This window comes from Dermacentor albipictus, chromosome 2, assembly GCF_038994185.2.
Source record: "Dermacentor albipictus isolate Rhodes 1998 colony chromosome 2, USDA_Dalb.pri_finalv2, whole genome shotgun sequence".
Lineage (NCBI taxonomy): Eukaryota > Metazoa > Arthropoda > Arachnida > Ixodida > Ixodidae > Dermacentor > Dermacentor albipictus.
The window spans coordinates 82,043,361-82,064,452 of record NC_091822.1 but is presented as its reverse complement, the minus strand read 5'-3'; the positions used below and the strand labels follow the sequence as shown (position 1 = coordinate 82,064,452).

Below are 21,092 nucleotides of genomic sequence, written 5' to 3'. Positions count from 1 at the left end.
GTCGCCAGCTACGCGACGAGAAACGAGTCCAACCTTCGGGCTCGCACCGCTCATATTTGCCAGCAGCGCCGGCGATAGCGCTGCTGCCGCCGTCGCCGCCGCCACTGAAGTCGCGATTACGGGCGGCTATTAGTTAAGTGCGCGTCGCGCGCCCAGTATAGGCGCGATTCTGGTCTGGTCACTTCCGGTCCCACGGGTGCAATCAAGTTGAAAGTTTTTCGCTTAAGGTAGGAAGGAGGATTAACATAGAAGAGATAGCGATTAGCGGCGCGACATTTACAGCAGTAATTATTGGCTTAACATACGTATCAGGTAGTCTTGCAAGGCGCAGACTTCAGCAGACTATAGTCTAATACGCCTTCGGTCCAATTGTGATCTTTTTTGGGGGGGAACGCCGTCGCACCGGCGGATGTGCGTTACACTATGTTCGCGAACGCCGCTCTGCGGGTGTTACGTTAGAAGGCCCCCGTTAGAATTGGTATTTCTGTGTGAGGGTGTTTCATTTAAATGGAGCGTTGGACCGAAGCCGCGCACTTCCTCTTACACAAGATTGCCTGGATTTGGTCCTCACCATTGATACAAAAAAAAAAAAAACTTACAGCAGTCCCTGCGAGCGAGGTCCCACTCAATTCAACGTCAACTGGTATATTCTGCATTTAGAACTGCATTTTCGCTTGTTAATGCGCTACTTGAAACTCTGTCATTTCATTCGGTCTTAACACATTTTTCTCTCTCTCTCGCTGCCCCTCTGGGCATTTTGAAGCCACGTGGGCATTGATTAAAAGCTATTGCAGACTTGATGGACATAGCAACGCCACTATAATGTCGAAGGCAACTTGGAAAGTTCCGTAATTGGACGCTCAAATGAACATCACTGGCTAATTCAGTTTGTTGGCTGCATTAGGTGCAGCCACTATACGCATCTGCTACACCAAAACTGCCGCTATTGTTGAGGGAGGAGGCCTCGGTGGAGACCCAAAAGAAAAACACAGGCGACGCTTCCATGAAGTTCCTGTACCACTATACTGTGACGTCATAGATTCGGACAGCATCTTCTTTGGTCTAGTTGATTCTTTATCTGCAAAGTGAGTGTACACTGCGTTCAAAAATAAACAAAAAAAACAAGACTTGTCAAATTTAGAGAACATTACGCGCACTAAAACGACCTAAATGCGAGAAAATAATTTGAAATCTGCGATGTTACTCTGATGCACCCTGCAGCGATGAAGAGGTCTCGGCGCAAGATTTCGAGATGCTTATTTTGGCCTTCAATTTCTTTGGTAAAAAATTAACATTTATTCGCCAAATAAATTAAAATGGGGCTTTGAAAACGCCAGCCTAAATTTGTTTACTGTTGCTTTTTATAGTGTCTTTTCGAGTGAACCCTTGCCGTCATAAGTAATCGTGACTTGTGTCTCAATGTGTTTCAATGGCGAGACAGCGACAAAATCGCTGTCTCGCCGTTAATTTGAGCCTTCGAGCAAACTAGTGTTTGCGAAAAGTACTTTTCTTGTAAAGATAAAGAAAATATATCTTGTCAAGTAGCGTTACGATACAGTACGCGTCAGCATTATAATACGTGCACTGATATTCTGAAACTGAAAAACCAACCCAAGAAAATAGTAGAAGTGAAAGCCCAGTCATTGCCTTTTGGTGACGGGGATCACTCAGCAACTCGCTGACAGCATCAGCGCAGAATTCGTGCCGAAAGGCGCACTACCTGTAGAAAGCTCGCCGAAGAAGGAAGATAAGAAAAGGGCCGTGAGGAGGGGGGAATGTAGGCCATGTTCTGCTTTGCATGTCTACCGGCTGGTTTTCGATCGGAGGAAGACGACCTTTACGCGATCGATCGCAACGAGCCGTTAACCGAAGAAGAACGGCGTGCTCGAGTTCAGCGCATTCGGTGGGCCAACGACAGCGGGAAGCGGTAGCTCACACACGGCCACCTGCGTGCGTATGCAAATCGGAAGAGCTTAAGATTCGCAGTTGGTGATACAGAAAAAAAGAAAACACTCAAGGAATTATAACGGTGCGGAGGGTGACCTAGCTCTCACCTTGAACTGAAGCCCCCGATAAGCTGTATTCGCGCGAGTTTACTGAGAATATAGTACGGAGATGGCGTGGCGCTCGAGTGCGCAAGGCGCGCGTTTATTGATGATAGCGCAACAGGTTTTGAGGGGGAGGGGGGGAGTGACGATTTCAACACGCGCCTATCATCTTGCGTTCACCGGGGCCTTGCACCCCGAGACCCCGCAGCCCAACAGGCTCAACATCTTCCGGCATCTAATCGCTGTCCAATGAACTTATGCAAGCAGCGACGACGATGAAGAGGCATACGCGGGGAAAGGACGTGTAGGAAAAAAAGAAAAAGAAAAGAAAACTGACTAATATTTTTCCTAACCCTTTAACCACCCAGCCCGAGCTGTACCTGTTCTAGCTATATGTGCCAATGGGCTCAAATACGAGCCGTACACCTCCATGTCCCAGTTTCTTCCGCTTGGCTCGCCGCAGCCGAGCCGCGTTCGTCGACTCGGTTCGCGTCGAGCACTTGAGCTTCGGCAGTGTTCCTCGAAGACATCGGTTCATTTCTTTACCATCTGCTCAGACAATTACGCCGAAACCTTGCATGTACGCTGAGCAAAAGTACGCTGAGCAATCTTTCAGAGCAAACGTCTTTTAAGAATGTTTTGACGAACGCTTTCATGTGTTTGTGTCCGTGCGTAGTGTTAGCCTTTCCTCATATTTCAGTGCCCTTTTCCGGTTTACCAGGGCAGGGTAGCTAACCGAGCTAAGCCTGGCTACCCCTTATGCCTTTCCCTTATCACAATCTATCTATCTATCTATCTATCTATCTATCTATCTATCTATCTATCTATCTATCTATCTATCTATCTATCTATCTATCTATCTATCTATCTATCTATCTATCTATCTATCTATCTATCTATCTATCTATCTATCTATCTATCTATCTATCTATCTATGTATCTATCTATCTATCTATCTATCTATCTATCTATCTATCTATCTATCTATCTATCTATCTATCTATCTATCTATCTATCTATCTATCTATCTATCTATCTATCTATCTATCTATCTATCTATCTATCTATCTATCTATCTGATGAATATAATGGGCAAACCGCTCGTGTACTACGCTTGTCGAATCCAGTTATGATGTGTACAGTTTCGTACACTTCTTTACGAAAGAAATTGGAAGGTAAAGGTTTGAAACAAAGTTTTCTTTACTCCGGATCAATTATTAAGCACACATTTCGATACAAACATTTGGCACTGATAAAAACAAGTGAAACCTGGAAGTAAATATCGGCACAGCACTTATCAGGCGTTACCTGCGTGAAGGGTCTGCCTGTACTAAAGCTCACAGAAAGAAGAAAAAAAGCGTATACATCGAAACAAAGAACGTACGTGTGTAGAGTATCGTCGACAGTATAGAGAGTTGAACGCAAAACAAACACACCGTTAAACTCGAGCACATTATAATACACTTCAAAGAGGAGGGGCACGTGGGTGCCTCAAGACGTCGAACGACAACTTCGAAACGAGAGACTGGCGAAAGAGAGACAGAGAGAGGCGGGGGGTGGGGGGTGGGGAGGGAATGTGTAGCCCGCTGACAGCTGTCATGTAGCGACACCGCGTCGTGCCATTAAACGAGGCCAGAATGCGAATAATTCGTTTGTCAGCCTCCATTGCAGGACGCGGAGGAATGACGCGAGGTGACGTGCGCCCAGAGTCGTTGTCGCCCGGAGGAAACGGCGACAGGCGAGACGCGACGGCCGCGCGCTTTCTCCAGAAATAAGAACGCTCGGCGGTCGGGTCTTGAAAGTCAATGAACTTCCGTATGGCACGGCGTATATCGCTAACGGGTCCCCTGTGTGTGGGCCGCTACACTTTATTTTTTTCTACGTTATTCTCTAAATTACATCGCTGTGTCTTTTTTTTTTTTCTTTGAGATGGAGCAGACCGCTTCCGCGGACACACTTCGCTGTCCCAGCGCACGTTCTGGACTTGACGCCCAAAGCTAGATAAATTAGGTCAGCGATCGTTTGCGAAGTGAAACGGGCGCTACAGGAGGATTTTGAGGGTGCGTAGAGTGAGAGAGACGAAGGTGACGGAATGTTAAACAGAGGAGCGTCCGGTTGGCTAGCTTACACGGTGGAATAACAAAAAAATGAAATAGAAAGATGCCAGAGAAAATGAAATAGAAGGTTCCCACATGCGGCGCACTGGAATAAATATCGTGTGGACAAACGCGATCACGCAGGCCCTTAGGAAAGTCAACACGAAATGGCCTACACTCTGATGCTATTTCCGCATTCAGTCAGTCATTGCTTGAGGGGAAAGAAAGCAGTACGGTTAGTAAATAGAGAGAGAGGGGCGCGCAAACGTTGCTCTAAGATGGCACCATCTACCTCAGAAGAATGGGAATAGGGAGACCCAAACTCGATCGAGTGAATGAAATCGTTCCCCGCTCCCTCTCTCTCTCTTTCTTATTAAAAATTTTAAGAAATGGCATGAGCTAATCACTTGAGCAATTTGCTGCTCGGTCTAGATGGTTCGCGCCCTCTGTGTGACACCATTAAGCTGCGGTTCAATAGCTTTATTATCCTCAGTTTAGTACACGTGGCAATGAAATTCCTGCGATAATTCAGGCTGATTGTACGTGGGGTACTCAGTTTTGGTTTAAAGCCCGATAATTTTCACTTTTTGCGCCTCGAACAAGCTTTCTCGAAACCGGATCGGACCCTATTTCTCCCTGAAGTTTCTGCTTTCGTAAAGGGTAACAATGAGTGCAGGTGTTAGAAGGCTATCCACCTTTTGTGGCGAAGTGGTTAAGATACGTCGTAGTACTAACGTTATTCATGCACAAATATAACGTACGCTTCCCTCCTGCTAAACGCTCAAGCGAAAACCGACATGCTTCAGTGCAAGCGCCCCTTTCCCCAGCACACGGTAGTCAGCCGGTACTTACACTGGCTAACTTCTCTGTCTTTCCTCCTCTTTGTCTCTCTCTCTCTCTTGAGCACCTGCCAGCCTTGAGTGAACGAAAGCATATTGCTTTTTCTAGAAGCCGCGTTTACACGAACACGACAATGACCCATCGTATCGTATTTCCCGCTCGTCGGATGCACGTAAGCGTGGCTAACACGCTACGAAGCGAATGCAGAGCTGACAGTTCTCTGCACTGCGAACTGTAGCTGTGACGTTCAGAGGACGTTTACTCAACTGTGTTACATTTAAGAAACGTGGGAATTGGTTTAGTTAGTAGTATACAGCTATTTCGTTGCAACATCGTATCGCGTAAAGCAGTAAAACAGCCCGACAAGCAAAGACGAACAAGCCCAACACGTCTAGGATGGACACAGAAAGAATCAAAATGCTTATGATAACGCACATCAACAAAGGCTTGATAGACAAGGAAAAGCATCTTTACCCCTTGCGAAGCATGCAAAAAAATTGCAAAAAAGTTGCAAAAAAAGAAAACAAAAAATAGAAGTATTCCCCAAACACGTCTCCATTTGTTGTTTTTGTCTGTGTGTGTTTTTTTTCCCATAAATATAAATAATGGCTGCCAACGAGAATTTGTGTAAGTGACTCACGAATCATTTTGTCGGTCATTACATGATCTTGTCAGTGATTTCGCTTGTTTAAATGCGTTTGTCTCCAAAAAGAGACAAATAGCAAGTGTTAATCGTTTGTGAAAGTTACCACCCGCCGTGGTTGACCAGTGCCTATGGTGTTGGGCTGCTGAGCACGAGATCGCGGGATCGAATCCCGGCCACGGCGGCCGCATTTCGATGAAGGCGAAATGCGAAAACACCCGTGTAGATAGATTTAGGTGCACGTTAAAGAACCCCAGGTGGTCAAAATTTCTGGAGTCCTCCACTACGGCGTGCCTCATAATCAGAAAGTGTTTTTAGCACGTAAAATCCCATAATTTAATTTTTTTACGTTACCAGGCACATCCCCAACTTTGGGCTGCCAGACAGCAAAACGCCAATTTCTCCCGGGTTTCCTTAATTAAAGGTAACACCCAATTTCTACCCGCTGAAATTTAGAAAATATAAAACCAAAAACGAAGGACCCTAAAGGCTCGCTCACACTGTAGGCCAACTCGACACCGATTTCTGTCTACCGACTGTCGGCGACAGCGTTTTTTACCTTCGTGTCGGCGCCTCTGTCACACTGCGCCGACGCTGACAATCTGCCGGCGCTCGGCGGAGAGCTCGGTCGCAACCGAAATCGGTGTCGAGTTGGCCTACAGTGTGAGTGAGCCTTAAGTACACGTCGTGCCACGTCGGTTTCGTGCAACCGCAAAACCACGCCCTTTCTTTTTTTCTTTTCCCGTATACCGATGGCATTGGTAAAGAGAGCACAATTTTTTCTCCACCCATTCGATTGCGCTCTGGCCTTCCTTGCGTTGTTGCCGATTTCTTCGCAATGGGGATACCGAACGCCAGCAAAAGGAGGCTAGACATCGAAACGTTGTATTGGTGAACGCATTGGTCTGTTGTTTGTTCCTTGTCGTATTTTTCTGCTTGCAAACTGCGTTGTTCCTCCAATGTGCTATCAAGTTTATCGCGTTCTACAGAATCGACCACTGGTAGCATGTAATCCAAAGGTAAAGATCCTTTCTGCCGATCGGCCTTTCGCAAGGTTAACTTCGCCTTGCACGTCAAGAGGAAAAAGTTCGTGCATTTCTTTTTTCTTTTTTTAACTATATTCGGCCTTGCAGTTACGCTCCTTATATCAGCAGCGCACGTTAAAAGCATTCCAGCACGACTAGAGATGGCTCCCTGAAACGTTACGTGGGAATGCGTCTCTCTCTCTCTCTTTGTCGCGCAAGAGTCGCGTATTGTCTTTGTTGGAGAGAGCGGACGTATCGTCCACATCGGCGCCTCACCTTATAGCGTCACACGATTAGGCTGTGAGCGCCTTCTCACGTCCAACACCGCATACAGCGTATCTTCAGTGCGTCAGCGCAAAGTACTGTAAGCAGGGCCACGCACTAATCGGGGCTCGCTTATCACCAGAGACGATCGGCGCGACTCACGGCGGGATATGAACCCTTCTTCACGTTCACGCGCGCACGGAGATACGCGGCAAGGAAACGGAACCGGGTCGGCTCCTTGTCTCTTCCATCCGGGGTGTGTCTCTCCGCGGGACGCGAGGAAGTCAAGTGGAAGGGAGGAGGGGGGCAGCGGGCGGAAGTAAGGAAGAGGCCGGAAGCAACCCTCTGTCCGTCCGATTCCGGAGAGGACAGTTGTCGCCGTATAGGGGCGAAAAGAACCGTGTCGCGTTCGGCCACGCGCGTCGAGTAGCCACTGGGCGCCGCAGGCAAGCATGGTCGGCCAGGCAGCCGAAGCGAGCTGCTCGCATGCATATAGGAGCGGCGGAACCGAGATAATAGCACGGAGAGCGCGAAGCAGTGGATTGCGCACCTCGGCGCGCTGTTCTCTCATTATCCTCTCCTTTTTTTTTTCTTTTTTTGTGTGTGTGCAGGCTTCCGTTTGCCGCAATAGCAGCGCTTAACGAAGCCATCCGAAAGCTGCCTCTAATCGCGTTGATCTCCCCGATACGCAAGCGTTCTTTTTTTTTTTTGTTACCCTCACTTTTATTTTGGGATCCTGCCTTACCCAGAACGCACGTAGGCGCAGGCAAATGGTTTTAGGCAAATGCGTAAAATGAGACTGCCCACATCTGTCGTGTACATCTAAAGTTAAATGAAGACATTGTTGTCGTGCTCGAGGTCTTTTACTTTTTTTAGTGATAATTGATATGATGTGAAAGACTGTTGGAAAGACGGATGGATTATTATTAGTATATTATTATTATTATTATTATTATTATTATTAGTAGTAGTAGTAGTAGTAGTAGTAGTAGTAGTAGTAGTAGTAGTAGTAAAATTAAGTTATGGGGCTTAACGTGCCAAAACCCCTTTCTGATTATGAGACACGCCGTAGAGGAGGACTCCGGAAATTTCAATCACCTGAGGATCTTTAACGTGCACCTCAATCTAAGTACGCGGGTGTTTTCGCATTTCGCCCCCATCGAAATGCGGCCGCTATGGCCGGGATTAGTAGTAGTAGTAGTAGTAGTAGTAGTAGTAGTAGTAGTAGTAGTAGTAGTAGTAGTAGTAGTAGTAGTAGTAGTAGTAGTAGTAGTAGTGTTGTTATTAATCATATAAACATATATAAACACCATTGAGAGAGAATGAAAAGCGGGCCAGCCTTTGTCTCCTGAAAGCTAGGGACACCACGCCCACCCGATTGAAGAGGAGAGAAACGAAAGGGAAAGAGAGATGGAAGGCACACCACAACACTTCACTTCCCACGCAAAGTACTAGCACTGAAGACGAGAGCTAAATCCCGTGGGTGAGAAGAATTCCAGTACAGCCCATGCCCTCCGTGTATAGACCGTTTCATCGGGCGAGGAGGATAGGGCGCGCGGAGAGCCTTTCCTCCTCTCTGGCTTGGGCGATCCGGCGCGGCGCTGCTTGAAAGTATTGCTGTCGCGTGCTGCGGAACGATTTCGAGATGTTTTAGGTCTTACTTATTGAAATTTACGCCATGTACGTTCATATAAGGTCGTCAGGGAAGCCTTTCGGTGCATCGGCAACTACAGTAGGCAGAAATATCTCTTGGGGTCGCAAGAATGTGACGTGCTTTATCAGCCGCGGTGTACGCACATTATCAGTCGCGGTGTGTGTATGTGTTGTGAACTATTTTGCTTATATCGGTTTTAATTTTAAAAAACGGTGTCTCTGTATTAGCAGGATGAAATGGTAAATCCACTCACTATCTGATCGCTTAGCATAGGGAGTAAAACATAAAGCATAAGAGCGCATGCGCGTGCACGGCCAACCAAATTGGCAACGACGAAACATCTAAGCGGCAGGCGCTATCAAATATTTATGATGCACCGGCATCGTTCTCGCGCATTTCAAGTCTAGTAAGCTTAAATTTACCATATGTCTACGCTAGCCTTTCTGCATGAAGCCGATGGCGCTGCTCAACACAGCGATCACTGCGGTTGGTGAACCAGCACGGTACATATGTAAGCTGTGCGCTTCGACATTGCCTTTTTGGCCTGCATACAGCCATAATATATGAGGGATCGCATAAAAAGAATGCGATGCCTATCTTTGAGGACAAAATTTCCGTAATGCGTGAGTGCATCGTTGAGAACGGAATGAACACAACCGAAAAAGAAATTCGGTTATCATCCTCTTTCTCGAAAAAGCAAGAGAAAACGGGCTAACGCCGCTATAGGGCGTCGCATAGTCACGCCGCACAATGTTTATAAATATATTACCGCTGATGCGGTATGCTTGGACCATGCGGTATATAGAACAAAGATATATGTAATCCAGCACCTACCACTGCTTGAGACGCTCGCGCAGTTCGTAAACAGTCCCTTTGCTGGACAAGCGTAATTCGGACTGTAAGGTATGCTGCTATCACTTGCCAAAACTATTTTATTCAGGGGCGGAAACCTCATCCATCGAACCAAGTAGTTACGCAATGTAACCTGCAGCGAACAGTTTGAACGCTTGTCAAAGTATAACATCACAGCTCCTATCGTAGCAGAACGGTACCCACGCTCACGCCGTTACGATCGTCGCGTATGGTTCATGGCTCCTCAAGTGCAGCTTAGAAATAAAGGATAATACTGCAATAAGGTCACATTAGTGACTCGAACATTCAGAAATACACAATGCATCTCTGAGGCTGATTGTAGGTTCAAATATGCGCGCACACATGGCGCTGCGTGTTCCGCCCACCTCAACGCCAGCAGAAACTCCGGCCATGACGCATTAAACCACTTCAGCGCGTCTCGCAGAACCATTTACCACGTAGAAAACGCACGTTATACTAAACAGACCGCACGACCGCGAAAACAAACGCCAGAACCTGCCGCCGAGCGTATGCCTGCCATGCAAAAGACCGCTTTCACCCAAGCCAGTATGGCGCTGCTCATAGGCGGCGCCACTGCGTTCACAATATGGCGGCGCCTACGAAAAAACGGTCTATAGGTGGCAAGCTCCCCGTGTGTGTGGTTGACCTCCCCGCCTTCCTTTCTTTCTCCTATCTTTCTCTCTCTTCAGATATATATAGTACCGCTGTTTGAGCTTCGTATCTATAGTAGAAGCACGGTCCTTAACAAATAAGAAATCACTGAGCGCAATCTGAGCGAGATTAAGTTGCTGGCGTACATCCAGAATGAAAATACACTTTTGGGGGGCTATACTAAGTTTCGACAGTCTGCTTACACGAAGAAGGGATCTCAAGGACCGATAACAAATGCAGCAGGAGAGGAAAAATAACGGCCGCGGTTGTACCATCATGCTACTGGGATGTTTCGAACGGGATGCTCGTAAAATCCGTTCATTCGCTATGTTGAATGAAAACCATATCCGGTATGTCATCCGCTCCCGACTGGCCAGTTCTGGTCGTATAAGAGGCAAGTGGAGCGCCTCACAGACCACTGACGAATCGGGGAAAGGAAAATTATTGCCAGGAAATCATTACATCATCCGAAATTCTCGAGCAGCTGCGCGTTGGAATTGGCGCATTGCTGAGGTCGCCATATGAAGGGACGTGGCCTTATTGGATGCGCTTTGAGTCCTTTTGTATGCACTCGTGGCCATCGCCTGCCATCAAAAGCACCGGATATGACTGACACCTAGAGACTCGCCGGACGCGGAAGCGTGTGGGACCTCCGTGGATTCCTCACCGCATTAACAGCCGCATTGGCGCATTGGCGCTCATTAACGCTCATTGGCGCGCGCATTGGCGCTGATAGCGACGAGCGCACACAAGATATTTCGACTTGCGCAGAGAATAGTAATTAAGCAGAATGCCCAAGGGCTCGCTGGGTATTACGCGGAACTGAGGCAGGCCCAGCGTTGCCCGTTAAGAGGACTGGGATTCGTAAATGCGAGCCCGTGCGCCGCATTAAACCGAGTGCGCGACGTAGTCCCGTGGGGTGAGGACTACCATAACGACCCTCAGTACAAAAAAAAAAATGCAATCGTGAAAGTTTTATAACTACGAGATACCATTATTGAGAGCTTTGTTCAATAGGGAGAGAAGATATGCTACGACTACGAATATTTATGGCCGCTGTTTTCGGACGTCGATCTTGTGCCCGATTTGTGAAAAGGAGGGAAGGCGCAATAAAATAATAATAATAATAATAAGAAGAAGAAGAAGAAGAAGAAGAAGAAGTAGAAGTAGAAGAAGAAGAAGAAGAAAAAGAAGAAGAAGAAGAAGAAGCAAGATGTGTTGTGGCGCCTCATAACTGTTGCACCTTATAACAACTATGCACCAAAGGAGTGGCTGTCTAGGCTCTCTTCTTTTGCAGGGCAATCGTCTAGAAAACCTGACTCTAAGAAAATGTCGATATGCCCCATGACGTTCATATTTTAATACTCCGACATCATCCTATGCATTTTGCGCAGCACTCCATGTCATCGTAACAGATTGTATGGGGGTTTGGCGCCATACATGGGGGTTCGGGGGCATACAGCTGTATTTTTTTTTTTTTCATCAGTGAGCGTCACTCAATAAAATTATGTCACGGCGAGGGAAGATACAGAAAGCCTCTTGCTCTGACGAATACCTAAGAACGGAAAGCAACTGAACAATCAATTAATTCTTGGATAAACAAATTAGCACAGCAGTCAACTCATTTCAAGAGCAGGCTGCCCGAGTTGATAGAATAAAACAAGCTAGAGTAAGATGTCTTCTTTCATGTAACATTGGTATACCACGATTACGTAGTACTTGGTCTTTTTACCGTCGTTTTAATAAGAAAACTGGGCCCTATAACGTAAAACCATTCCAATCTGTTTATATTCCAATCTCCTAACGTCAAATTTACATAACCACCGACACGAGCATCAGGCGGTTGCCCGCAGCGTTGTTTGAAAAGACCAATCAAACGCGCTCTTCGTTTATAGGAGATCATTTTTTTTTTCAAAGCGAATAGCATTGCCTACATTGCGCAGATTTTCTTATAGGATTGGTTGACAAGAGGCGAGGCGCACGCTCAAGTGGAGAAGGGCTCGATAGAGTCGAGTCAGCACAGTGAAAGTAGATAACCTGATCAGGAGGGTGGTGCCGGCGTCTGCGATTGGTCCGTTTTCCCTTGCTTAGATTGCGGAGGCTGGTCGAAAATCGCGGCGTCGTGCAACGGAACATTAAAAATGCTGCTAGAACGAATCCTCAGCAAAGAAGAGTTGGCAAAGTGAGATCTATGCGCGCCGAAAGGACTCGATAACGTAAGACTGCCACGGTAAAATGTTTATTTTGCCATTGCTAGTGCCATTTACCGTAGTAGCTAGTACCAGAGCAATCGGCGGGCAGCCATCTTTAATTCCTTTAGGAACCGGGCAGTCTCCAGCGCTATTCAGAAGAAATCTCACTTTTGCTCGGCACCTTAATGCGTCTTTAACGCGTACACGTCCCATTGACACGGTGAGTTATCGCGGTTTTGTCACGTCGCGTGACAGGCAGGCGAAGTGGGCGCAGCTCGAAAACATTTGATTAATGGCAGATTATTATGGTGAAAAAAGCGGCGAATCAGAAATTTTTTTTATTCCGTTCGGTCTAATCATGCATAATCAGTGTGCACGCATCATATCAGATGGGGCGTCCTCACGATTTTCGTGACGTCGCGTGAGTGACAGGCGAAGTGGGGGTGGCCCGAAAATGGTTTGACCAATCATGGAGGATTTATTGCAGAATTGGAATAGAAATGCTTGGAGTAGCTTTACGGAATAGCATCCCTGACTGCGCATAGGAAAAAGAAGTAAGATGACTCTCATCTTTGTTCACTTTTGTGGTACATTTATGTATTTACGCACACCGGCTACTCAGTGGCGTTAGTGAGGCTCTTGAGAGCTGAAGCAACACACAATATTTCGTCGTGCCGATACCTTAAACTTTAACAGTTCCCTATTTATAGCGGTTAGCGCTGTGGTAGAATTCAACTTCATGCTGTCATTTTCATTTTCCTTTCCTTTCTTTTTTTTTTTAGGCAAATGAGTGAAGTACGACACCTACCTGAGTGAGAACAAGCAAGTCAGCACGGAGATCAATAAACAAGCCTGAGCGGAATTACGCAATATCATTCTCTCAGGCAAATTGCCGCTGTGGTTACGACACTCATTTTCACACTCCAGCCCCGTTTTAAAACAGACTCCTAAATGTACCGCTCTCAGGCCAGTCTGAGCTGTATACCGTCGGGTTTCGTCTTGTAAACTGGCTCGGGTTACGACAGCTACACATGTATATAACCAAAGGAGTCTGCTCCTTTGGTTAAGAAATTGAAATTGAATGGGATATCAATCGCTCATAATCTTAGTCTATATAAGAGAAAACACTTTATTATCTCAAACGTCCCGGGAAGTAAAAATCTTCAATGTCTGGATCTAGCCAATTATAACGCAGAATTGTCGCTCAAGCGTGTACAATGTGCAAGCTCTAAGTGCTCATATTCGTTTAGGTAAGATTGGTCTCCTGAATCGTCGCGTTAGAGGGCGAGCAACGTGCTCAACAAGTAACGGACTTAGCGTATAGTATCTGTGGTTCTCCTTGCTCCACTTTGTAAGACAGAAAATAAAAGAAGACAGAAGGAAGAACTGGCCGGTAACGACAAGGAGTTCGCGATCGGTCCCACGCCACACTCCGGCGTCTGCACGTGCACAAAGCAGCGCCAAACTTACCAGGAGCACGGGGATCGTAGTCATCTTCATCGGCGGACCCTCTCGAGTGGTGAGCCCAGGTACCGGCCGGCGTTGGCGCTTTTCAACGCTCCGCGACGGCGGCGGCGTTGGGGGCGTGTGGGTTGGCCGAACCAAGTCCCCGATTCTCTTCCTCCGAGACGCCTCAAGCGCGACCGAAACGGGGCGAAGAGATGGCACCCCGTCAACAACTCACGGCTGGTTGCACACGCTCCTCCTGTGAGCGACCTGTGACGACGACGTCTGGTGGAGGCGGGGACGGCGACACCACCACTGTACCACGGACACGGACAGACGTACGGGACTGTACGAAGGACCTCCGAGACGCAGCAGTCTCGGCCGCCCGCGCTACACTGGCCACGAACAGCGTCTCGAGGAGCCGGTGTCTCCTCGCCTTCAGAGGTAGGAGGGTGCTGGTGGGGGGTGCGGGGGGGGGGGGGGGGGGGGGTTCGTTTAGTTCTCAGCGTGGCTGCCCCCCTTAAGGTTTTCTCGGTGGCGCTGGTCTACATACACCGCAGTTCCGGCCGCTATAGCCAGCAGGAAGGAAAGGGAACTCCTGGGAAGAGAGCGAAACCGCCGGCAAAAGAAAACTAAACAAGACGTACAAAAAAAAAAAAGAAGAGAGAGAGCTCTGTCTGGCTACTACAGCAGTTGGATGCGAGTGAAACGGAGAGTGCGGTGTAGGCTGAGACAACGCTGGCGGCGTTAGCGGTAGCGGCGCGGGCGAGGGAACACCGCTAGCGCGCCTGCCTGAATCAAGGCGGTCAAGAGCAGCTCTCCAGGCAAGAGGAGGCTGGAGACTCGTCGGAGGAAGAGGAGGGGGATTTCCGAGTCCGGCCGCTTTCTCCTGCTGCCGCCGAGCTCCCTCGCTTCCTGGATGCCCGCCACTCGCTTGCGGCACTACATCTCTCCGCCGACGGGACGCCCTGCTCTTTCTCCTCCTACACGTTTCTCTTTATTTCTCTAGGAATAAGGATCAGAAAACGCGCGCAAAGTATTTAGCGCAAATAACGTGCGAATGCGGCTCGGCTATCCGACGTTGTGTGTTATCACGCAACTCCTAACCTCGTTACAGCGACGTTCCCGAGGGGCCCGAGGAACGAACCGCAGTTCACGCTCGCGCTTGAAACGGTGACGTGGGGGGAGTCACGTTAGAGAAAACAAAGGAAAATGCGACCATCTGTAGCCATACCGGGTTAACGAGCAGTGATTGCGTCACTCGTCTGAGGTCACTCGTCTGAGGACCTTACGTTACTGGTGGTGTCATTTCTTTTGGCACATGAGTACTGCGGAAATCCGCAAGTCCACATGGAGGAAGTTTGATGGAAAGAGAAAATTGTCGCCCAGCTGGTAGCAGCACGAAGTTACAAAGCAAGCCGATAGGGGAGCTTCGTGGTAGTGTCAAGTGGGTGAAAATTTTCCCCTTCATTTTGTCGATGACAGCTTGCTTCATAGCACACTGAAAATCTGCTGAAAAAGGCCCGAAGTATGCGCAACACGAACGCTTTTCTGCGTTTGAAGTGACCTGTAAGTGGCACGGTTCGGTCCAGTTCCGCTACTAAATATGAAAAACAGGCTCTTTGATATGCCTCCAAATTGGTTCTATGTACCGCAGCTTTTTCCTACACGGGGGGAGAGAAAAGCAGAAGGCAGGGAGGTTAACCAGACTAACCTCCGGTTGGCTATACCACACCGGGGGAACGGGAAGGGGGAAACAAAGATGGCAGGGAGAGAGAGGAGGGAACGAAAGAAGGAAATTAGCGTTGAGTTCGCTGACGCGTGTGGTCTTATAAAAATTGCATTAATAGTAACAGATGTTCGCACAAATCTGTCGTCCTCAAGAAACACAAAAGCGCCTTCACCCCTTTATGGGTCGACTAGCGATGGGGCGGTGTTCCAGCAGCACCTGCACAGAAAGCGGCCGATTGTCCAATTTTTGGAGAGCGTTGGCATGTTCTTGTCTTTCTGGAACATATCGCGGACAGTGGCACAAATGGTGTTCCTACACACTGGATTTCCAAAGTAGGGCAAGGCCCCAAGAATTGTGCCTTTATGTGCCCGCGGATAAATTCAAGGAAGGCTGCATTGAAAACAGCTAGCGTACTTCCTGTGGAGGCACATTCCTATGCGGGGTGGAATGAGGGAACGCTCGTGTTCTGCGGTAAATTAACGTTAAACTTAATTATGGTGTTGAACGCTCTGAAAGTACACACTGACATGTGAGCGAAGGGCACTCAAAGCCAAATGTGGCTCTTTTCTAACGTTATGCACATAGTTTATTTTCCGTAAGTTCTAATTTTACATGCATAGCCGTTGCGTCGAGGTGCCTACATGCTTGACACAGAGTCATTTCTTATGGTACACAGGGTTCGCGTTGAATCACCGCGTCTGCCCTATTGGTTATGCGTCAGCTTGTGACGGATGGTTTTGGCTCCACTGATGACACCTTGCAGTCGCAGTTCAATGTGGAGAAGGCCTTTTAATCTAGACAGGAGTACTCGTATGGCAAGAGATCGCCGTGTGTGTGTGTGTGTGTGTGTGTGTGTGTGTGTGTGTGTGTGTGTGTGTGTGTGTGTGTGTGTGTGTGTGTGTGTGTGTGTGTGTGTGTGTGTGTGTGTGTGTGTGTGTGTGTGTTCTGTGTCACCATTTTGTCCTATGTAGGTTGCGCTACGCTTAAGGCCTTAGTAGGACGTACCAAAAAACATAACGTGCAACCAGAGTACACCATTCCGTGATTGTGACAAAGCTAGGAAGTTGATAGCGTAAAAATATATGGTACAGGTTTATAGTAGTTACACGTACCATGAAGCTACGAAAAAGGGAAAAAGATTGCCTCCTCATGTACAAATTCCGGGCTACTCCGAGAGGCCTCGATATTATCATATAACGTGTCTTCCTTTCTTTCCTTTTTGATGCGAAAACATCAAATGGCCCATCAAGCGAAAAAAGAAACGGTGTCTGTAGCACCTGTAACACCTGCTGTTGCGATGGCGCGCCATGTGTTGCTTGGGGGGAGAGGGTTCTTGGAAGGCGGCTCGCTCTCTCTCTCCTTCTCTCTTACGGAGCTTAGCTACTGCGTGGGCCTGCCGGCCTTGGTGGCCGCTGCTGCTTCCTCGGTCTCTCGTCATTTGCGCCGCTTGCACAGCAAATAAATAATAAATAAATGCAATCGATCGTCCAAATGGTTCCGGTCTACAGTTAGCATGCTAACATAGAAACTGTAAGAAAATAGAACCCGCATCAGTTTAATTGCAAAACTCGATACCATACCACGCAGCAAAACTCGAAAACATTACTTGCAGCGCAAAACTCGAACAACCGCTCTGCGGCGTTCAATTTGACATCAGTGCTTTCGCATTCACAACTCACAAGAAGTGCCTGGTTGTTCTCGGAATTTTACATATTTTGTTTTTGTTTTGCGGTTGCCCTCAAAAAGTAAGTGTAACAATGCCTTATAAAAGCCCGTGAAATTAATATTGCTCAGGATTGTCAAACTGCACTTTCTATGTTCACACAACAGTGCTCTGACCAGAAACTGTGACTTTCGCTGTGATCATGACAATAATCTTTGCGACACTCACTGCAGTAAAGGCAGCGGTGGTGTGTGTGTGTGTGCGTGAGTGTGTGTGTGGGGGGGGGGGGGGGGGTTGGCTCTGCGTCAGGTCGTTGCCAACTGTTGAACCAAACAGGCCAATCGGTCAAGTATCCAATGACAAAAGTCCCGAAGAAGTTCGTAAGTAACAAAAACAGTCTTTGTGGAGCCTGGAGTCAAAACCCTTCCGAGTTTTCATCGAGACAAGCGAAAGAGCGCCCGCCTATAGAAAGCGGAAGTGGTCGTTTTCGCTTCAAAATGGCGAAATACATCCGCCGACAAAGCGCGTACGCGTGATACCACGCACCCGCATAAAAATCTCAATCGACCACTGCACGCGGAGAAGGAGCGCGCAGCTCCTCTCGAGGCGCAAGTGCCGGCACGCGTCCCGAATGTGATGGCGAGCGAAACCCGCTCCAGCGGCGGCACTGCAGCGTAATTAGCGATATGCGTCTCTCCACCCGCGACGCTGCCTCTGGTTGCTCGCAGTGGCGGAAAAAAAACGGAAGCCTCGCTTCGGAATCTCGCCGTACGCCTGGCCAGACGAGGCCTAGCGCGTCCGTCCGTGCTCGCGTACATGTGGGAGACGCCCGCGCAGCTATTTATACGGCAGCGCCTTGCCCCCTCGTTCCGCGAGATTGGTCGCGTCTCCTTTGCTGAGTTTTCTCTTTTTCTTTTCTTGTCTGCGCCGTCCTCCACACAGTACTGTTATATATCGGCTCCGCTTGTCTCTACGTTTCCGTTAATTGCAATCTTACCAGAAATTCATCGGTATTTGTTTCACTTGACTGCCAAAAACAATTAATGACTTTGTTCGTTTTCACAGGTCGATATGCTCTCTTGAGTTATCGTTCGCGTTGTTCGGATAGACAAACAACATTTAGGACGAGGAAAACGCGGGAGTGCAGGAAGTTTCGAAGTAACAGCCAGCGTGAAGCGGGTCACGAAATGGCATCGGCAACGCGTAATCGAAAGTGCGTAACTTTGAGAAACGCGTATGTGTGCGTATGAGGTAAACTTTTTGTCACTGTTAACGATTGGGATGATGAATGGTGAGTATGACGTTTGATAACGCTGGGCTAATTCCGCCCCTTCCTGATTTAAATAGTTGTACACATCTGCGAGCGCCAGGATAAGGTGCGATTAGCATAGGCAACTTTTATTATTCTCAAGATATACCCATTTGACTTTCTTGCACGTAAATCAACGACTATATGCGACTGAATACATTGGAGCTTCATTCTGGACGTCGAAGGCACAACTCCTTTTGAGGAGTCGGCCAAATTAATTCTGACGCGTTCATCGACAAATGTGCAGTGAACCAACATTTGGGTAAATGGTGCAAGTCCATACTTGAATAAATGTCCCGTCACATTTCTTCTATCTCTAGCAGCCCCAGTGTTGTGTTGCAATCAAGTAACAGAGAAAACTACGTGGCTTGTAATGAAGACCCGCCAAAGAACTCTTCTTCTAGGATCCACTGGACGTATTCACGCAAGCACAACTCAATGTATGCAATCCACGGATGATCCATGCGTTCCATCCAGGTAATAAGCGGTATTGTGCCAAAATGTATGTGTGCTCATAACATTCCGGGTGTGTTCGCATTTTGGTTTTATTCTGAATATTTTCTTGCTTTAATCTCATCTGGCACATTGCCCAATTCCGCCTTTTTGTCACACCAACTTATTTGGTAACTTATTTTAAATCGTGTGCCCTTTTGTCACCTTTAATTTCCTTCACCAAGGGCCGTGCAAATAGACGAAATTTCGAACACGAATCCAATAGTCCTTGCTATTCGATTTGTGTTCCACTCGATAATGATTCCAAGTTGTCGAATATTCAATTCGTTCGAATACTCAAGAGAAAAACATTTCTTTGAGTCTACAGGGAGAAAGACAGATGCAAGCGATCCAGTTCCTGATCACGTTCACGATCACGATCCTGTTTCTGTCGCAGCTTTTTTCCCGCATTCCACACCCCACATTGTACCTTTGCCTCATGTATGAATATGTAAACATCGAAACACTGTGGTGAAATAAACTTCAACTCCAACTCCAACTCCAACATAGAGGAGATCGCTCGTGCACCGTAGTTACCAGCAGTTGAGTTAACATGTCTCGCCTTAGGCAGCCTACGCAGTCACTGTCTCTATTTAGACAAATCAATTTATTATTTGGCCAATCTCACGACGTTTTAATTCCTCCTAAGTAATTGATGCCCGGTGACGTAGTATTATTACCCTTAGGTCCTTCAACGAGCACTACACTCTACTACACGCGCCTGGGACGTGCTGTGCTTTGGTTTCGTTACTTTCATTGTTACACTGCACCCGATATGACTATACTATCATTTGTTTTTCGTTTGCAAGCCTAATTAAATAAATTCTTGGGTAATAAGTACCAGTACCACGATCTGATTATGAGCCACCCTGTGGTGGGGGACTCCGAGTTCAATTTGACCACCTTAGTTTCTATAACGAACACCCAATGCAAGGTACACGATTATTTTGCCCCCATCGAAATGAGATCGCCGCGGCAGGAAGTTGATCCTTGTGCGTGCTTAGCCGCGCAACGCCATAGCCTTACAAGCTTCCCACTTGACCTGACATTAAGTTCCGTATGGCATTGCGTGCCTCAAGTACCGTAAACAAGCCAGGCAAAGCTTAGAGTGTGTGTGCTAATTGCAGTTTTTGTAGAAATTACTGATGCAAGCGCCCTCCAACGCATCAGTGTAGTGTCTTTCTTTCTTTTTGGAATCCCTTATCATTTGGCTCGCTGCGCTGAGCAATAATGGACAACAGGAACACATTACCACTGATGTGCATGCAAAGCTTAAAGTGTGTCGATTCATTACGATATTTTCTGTAAACCATGCACGCGCTCCAAAGCGTTATACAGCCCTTATGCGCAATGTTTCCTAATGTCCTGTGAGAATGAGTTCGCTTTCGTTCAAAACAGGAGGCACGGTGTGAGTTATATGTGGCCAAACTATCGGACCCTCCTTCCACATACAACGAGATCACAATGCACTTTTATCTATACCGCAGAATATACAGCACACCTCACAATAAGCTCACCAGGCCTGAAGCCCTCACGTTCAGAATGCTTCAAACAGACACGTACCCCACGCAGAACAGACTACATCACTACATGCCTGACATATACACAACATCATATTACGAAAATTGCCATATGACACAACAGACCTATATCACTTGCTCTGGCCGTGTGGTCGGACCCACGCAAACAAGAATCAAGACTACAAGAAGCATTACGCAGCACGGACCTGGCGGAGCAGCTCTGGGTCGTCCAGCGAACCCACGATGCGGCCAGGGAGTTACGACTCCCGGTCCCAACGTGGGAGTAGGCCGCTCTATGGGGCCTAGCGCCCCGTAGCTCGCAGGACCTTTCAGTAAAGTTATTCCTTCCTTCCTTCCTTCCTTCCTTCCTTCCTTCCTTCCTTCCTTCCTTCCTTCCTTCCTTCCATCCATCCATCCATCCATCCATCCATCCATCCATCCATCCATCCATCCATCCGTCCGTCCGTCCGTCCGTCCGTCCGTCCGTTCATCCATCCATCCATCCATCCATCCATCCATCCATCCATCCATCCATCCATCCATCCATCCATCCATCCATCCATCCATCCATCCATCCATCCATCCATCCATCCATCCATCCATCCATCCATCCATCTATGCACCCAAACAGTGGCTCCATATTT

General features: G+C 47.7%; 1 protein-coding gene across 2 annotated transcripts in view; it reads right to left on the bottom strand.

The window, feature by feature from the left end:
- LOC135895857 (uncharacterized) overlaps window positions 1-14,155 on the bottom strand; it is a 64,857-nt gene extending 50,702 nt beyond the window's left edge. For both annotated transcript variants that reach the window (XM_065424056.2, XM_065424057.2), the window contains exon 1: window positions 13,757-14,155. In XM_065424056.2, coding sequence (XP_065280128.1) covers window positions 13,757-13,786 — 30 coding nt within the window. In that variant the 5' untranslated portion in view covers window positions 13,787-14,155. The remainder of the gene's footprint in view (window positions 1-13,756) is intronic.
- Between the last annotated feature and the right edge of the window lie 6,937 nt (window positions 14,156-21,092).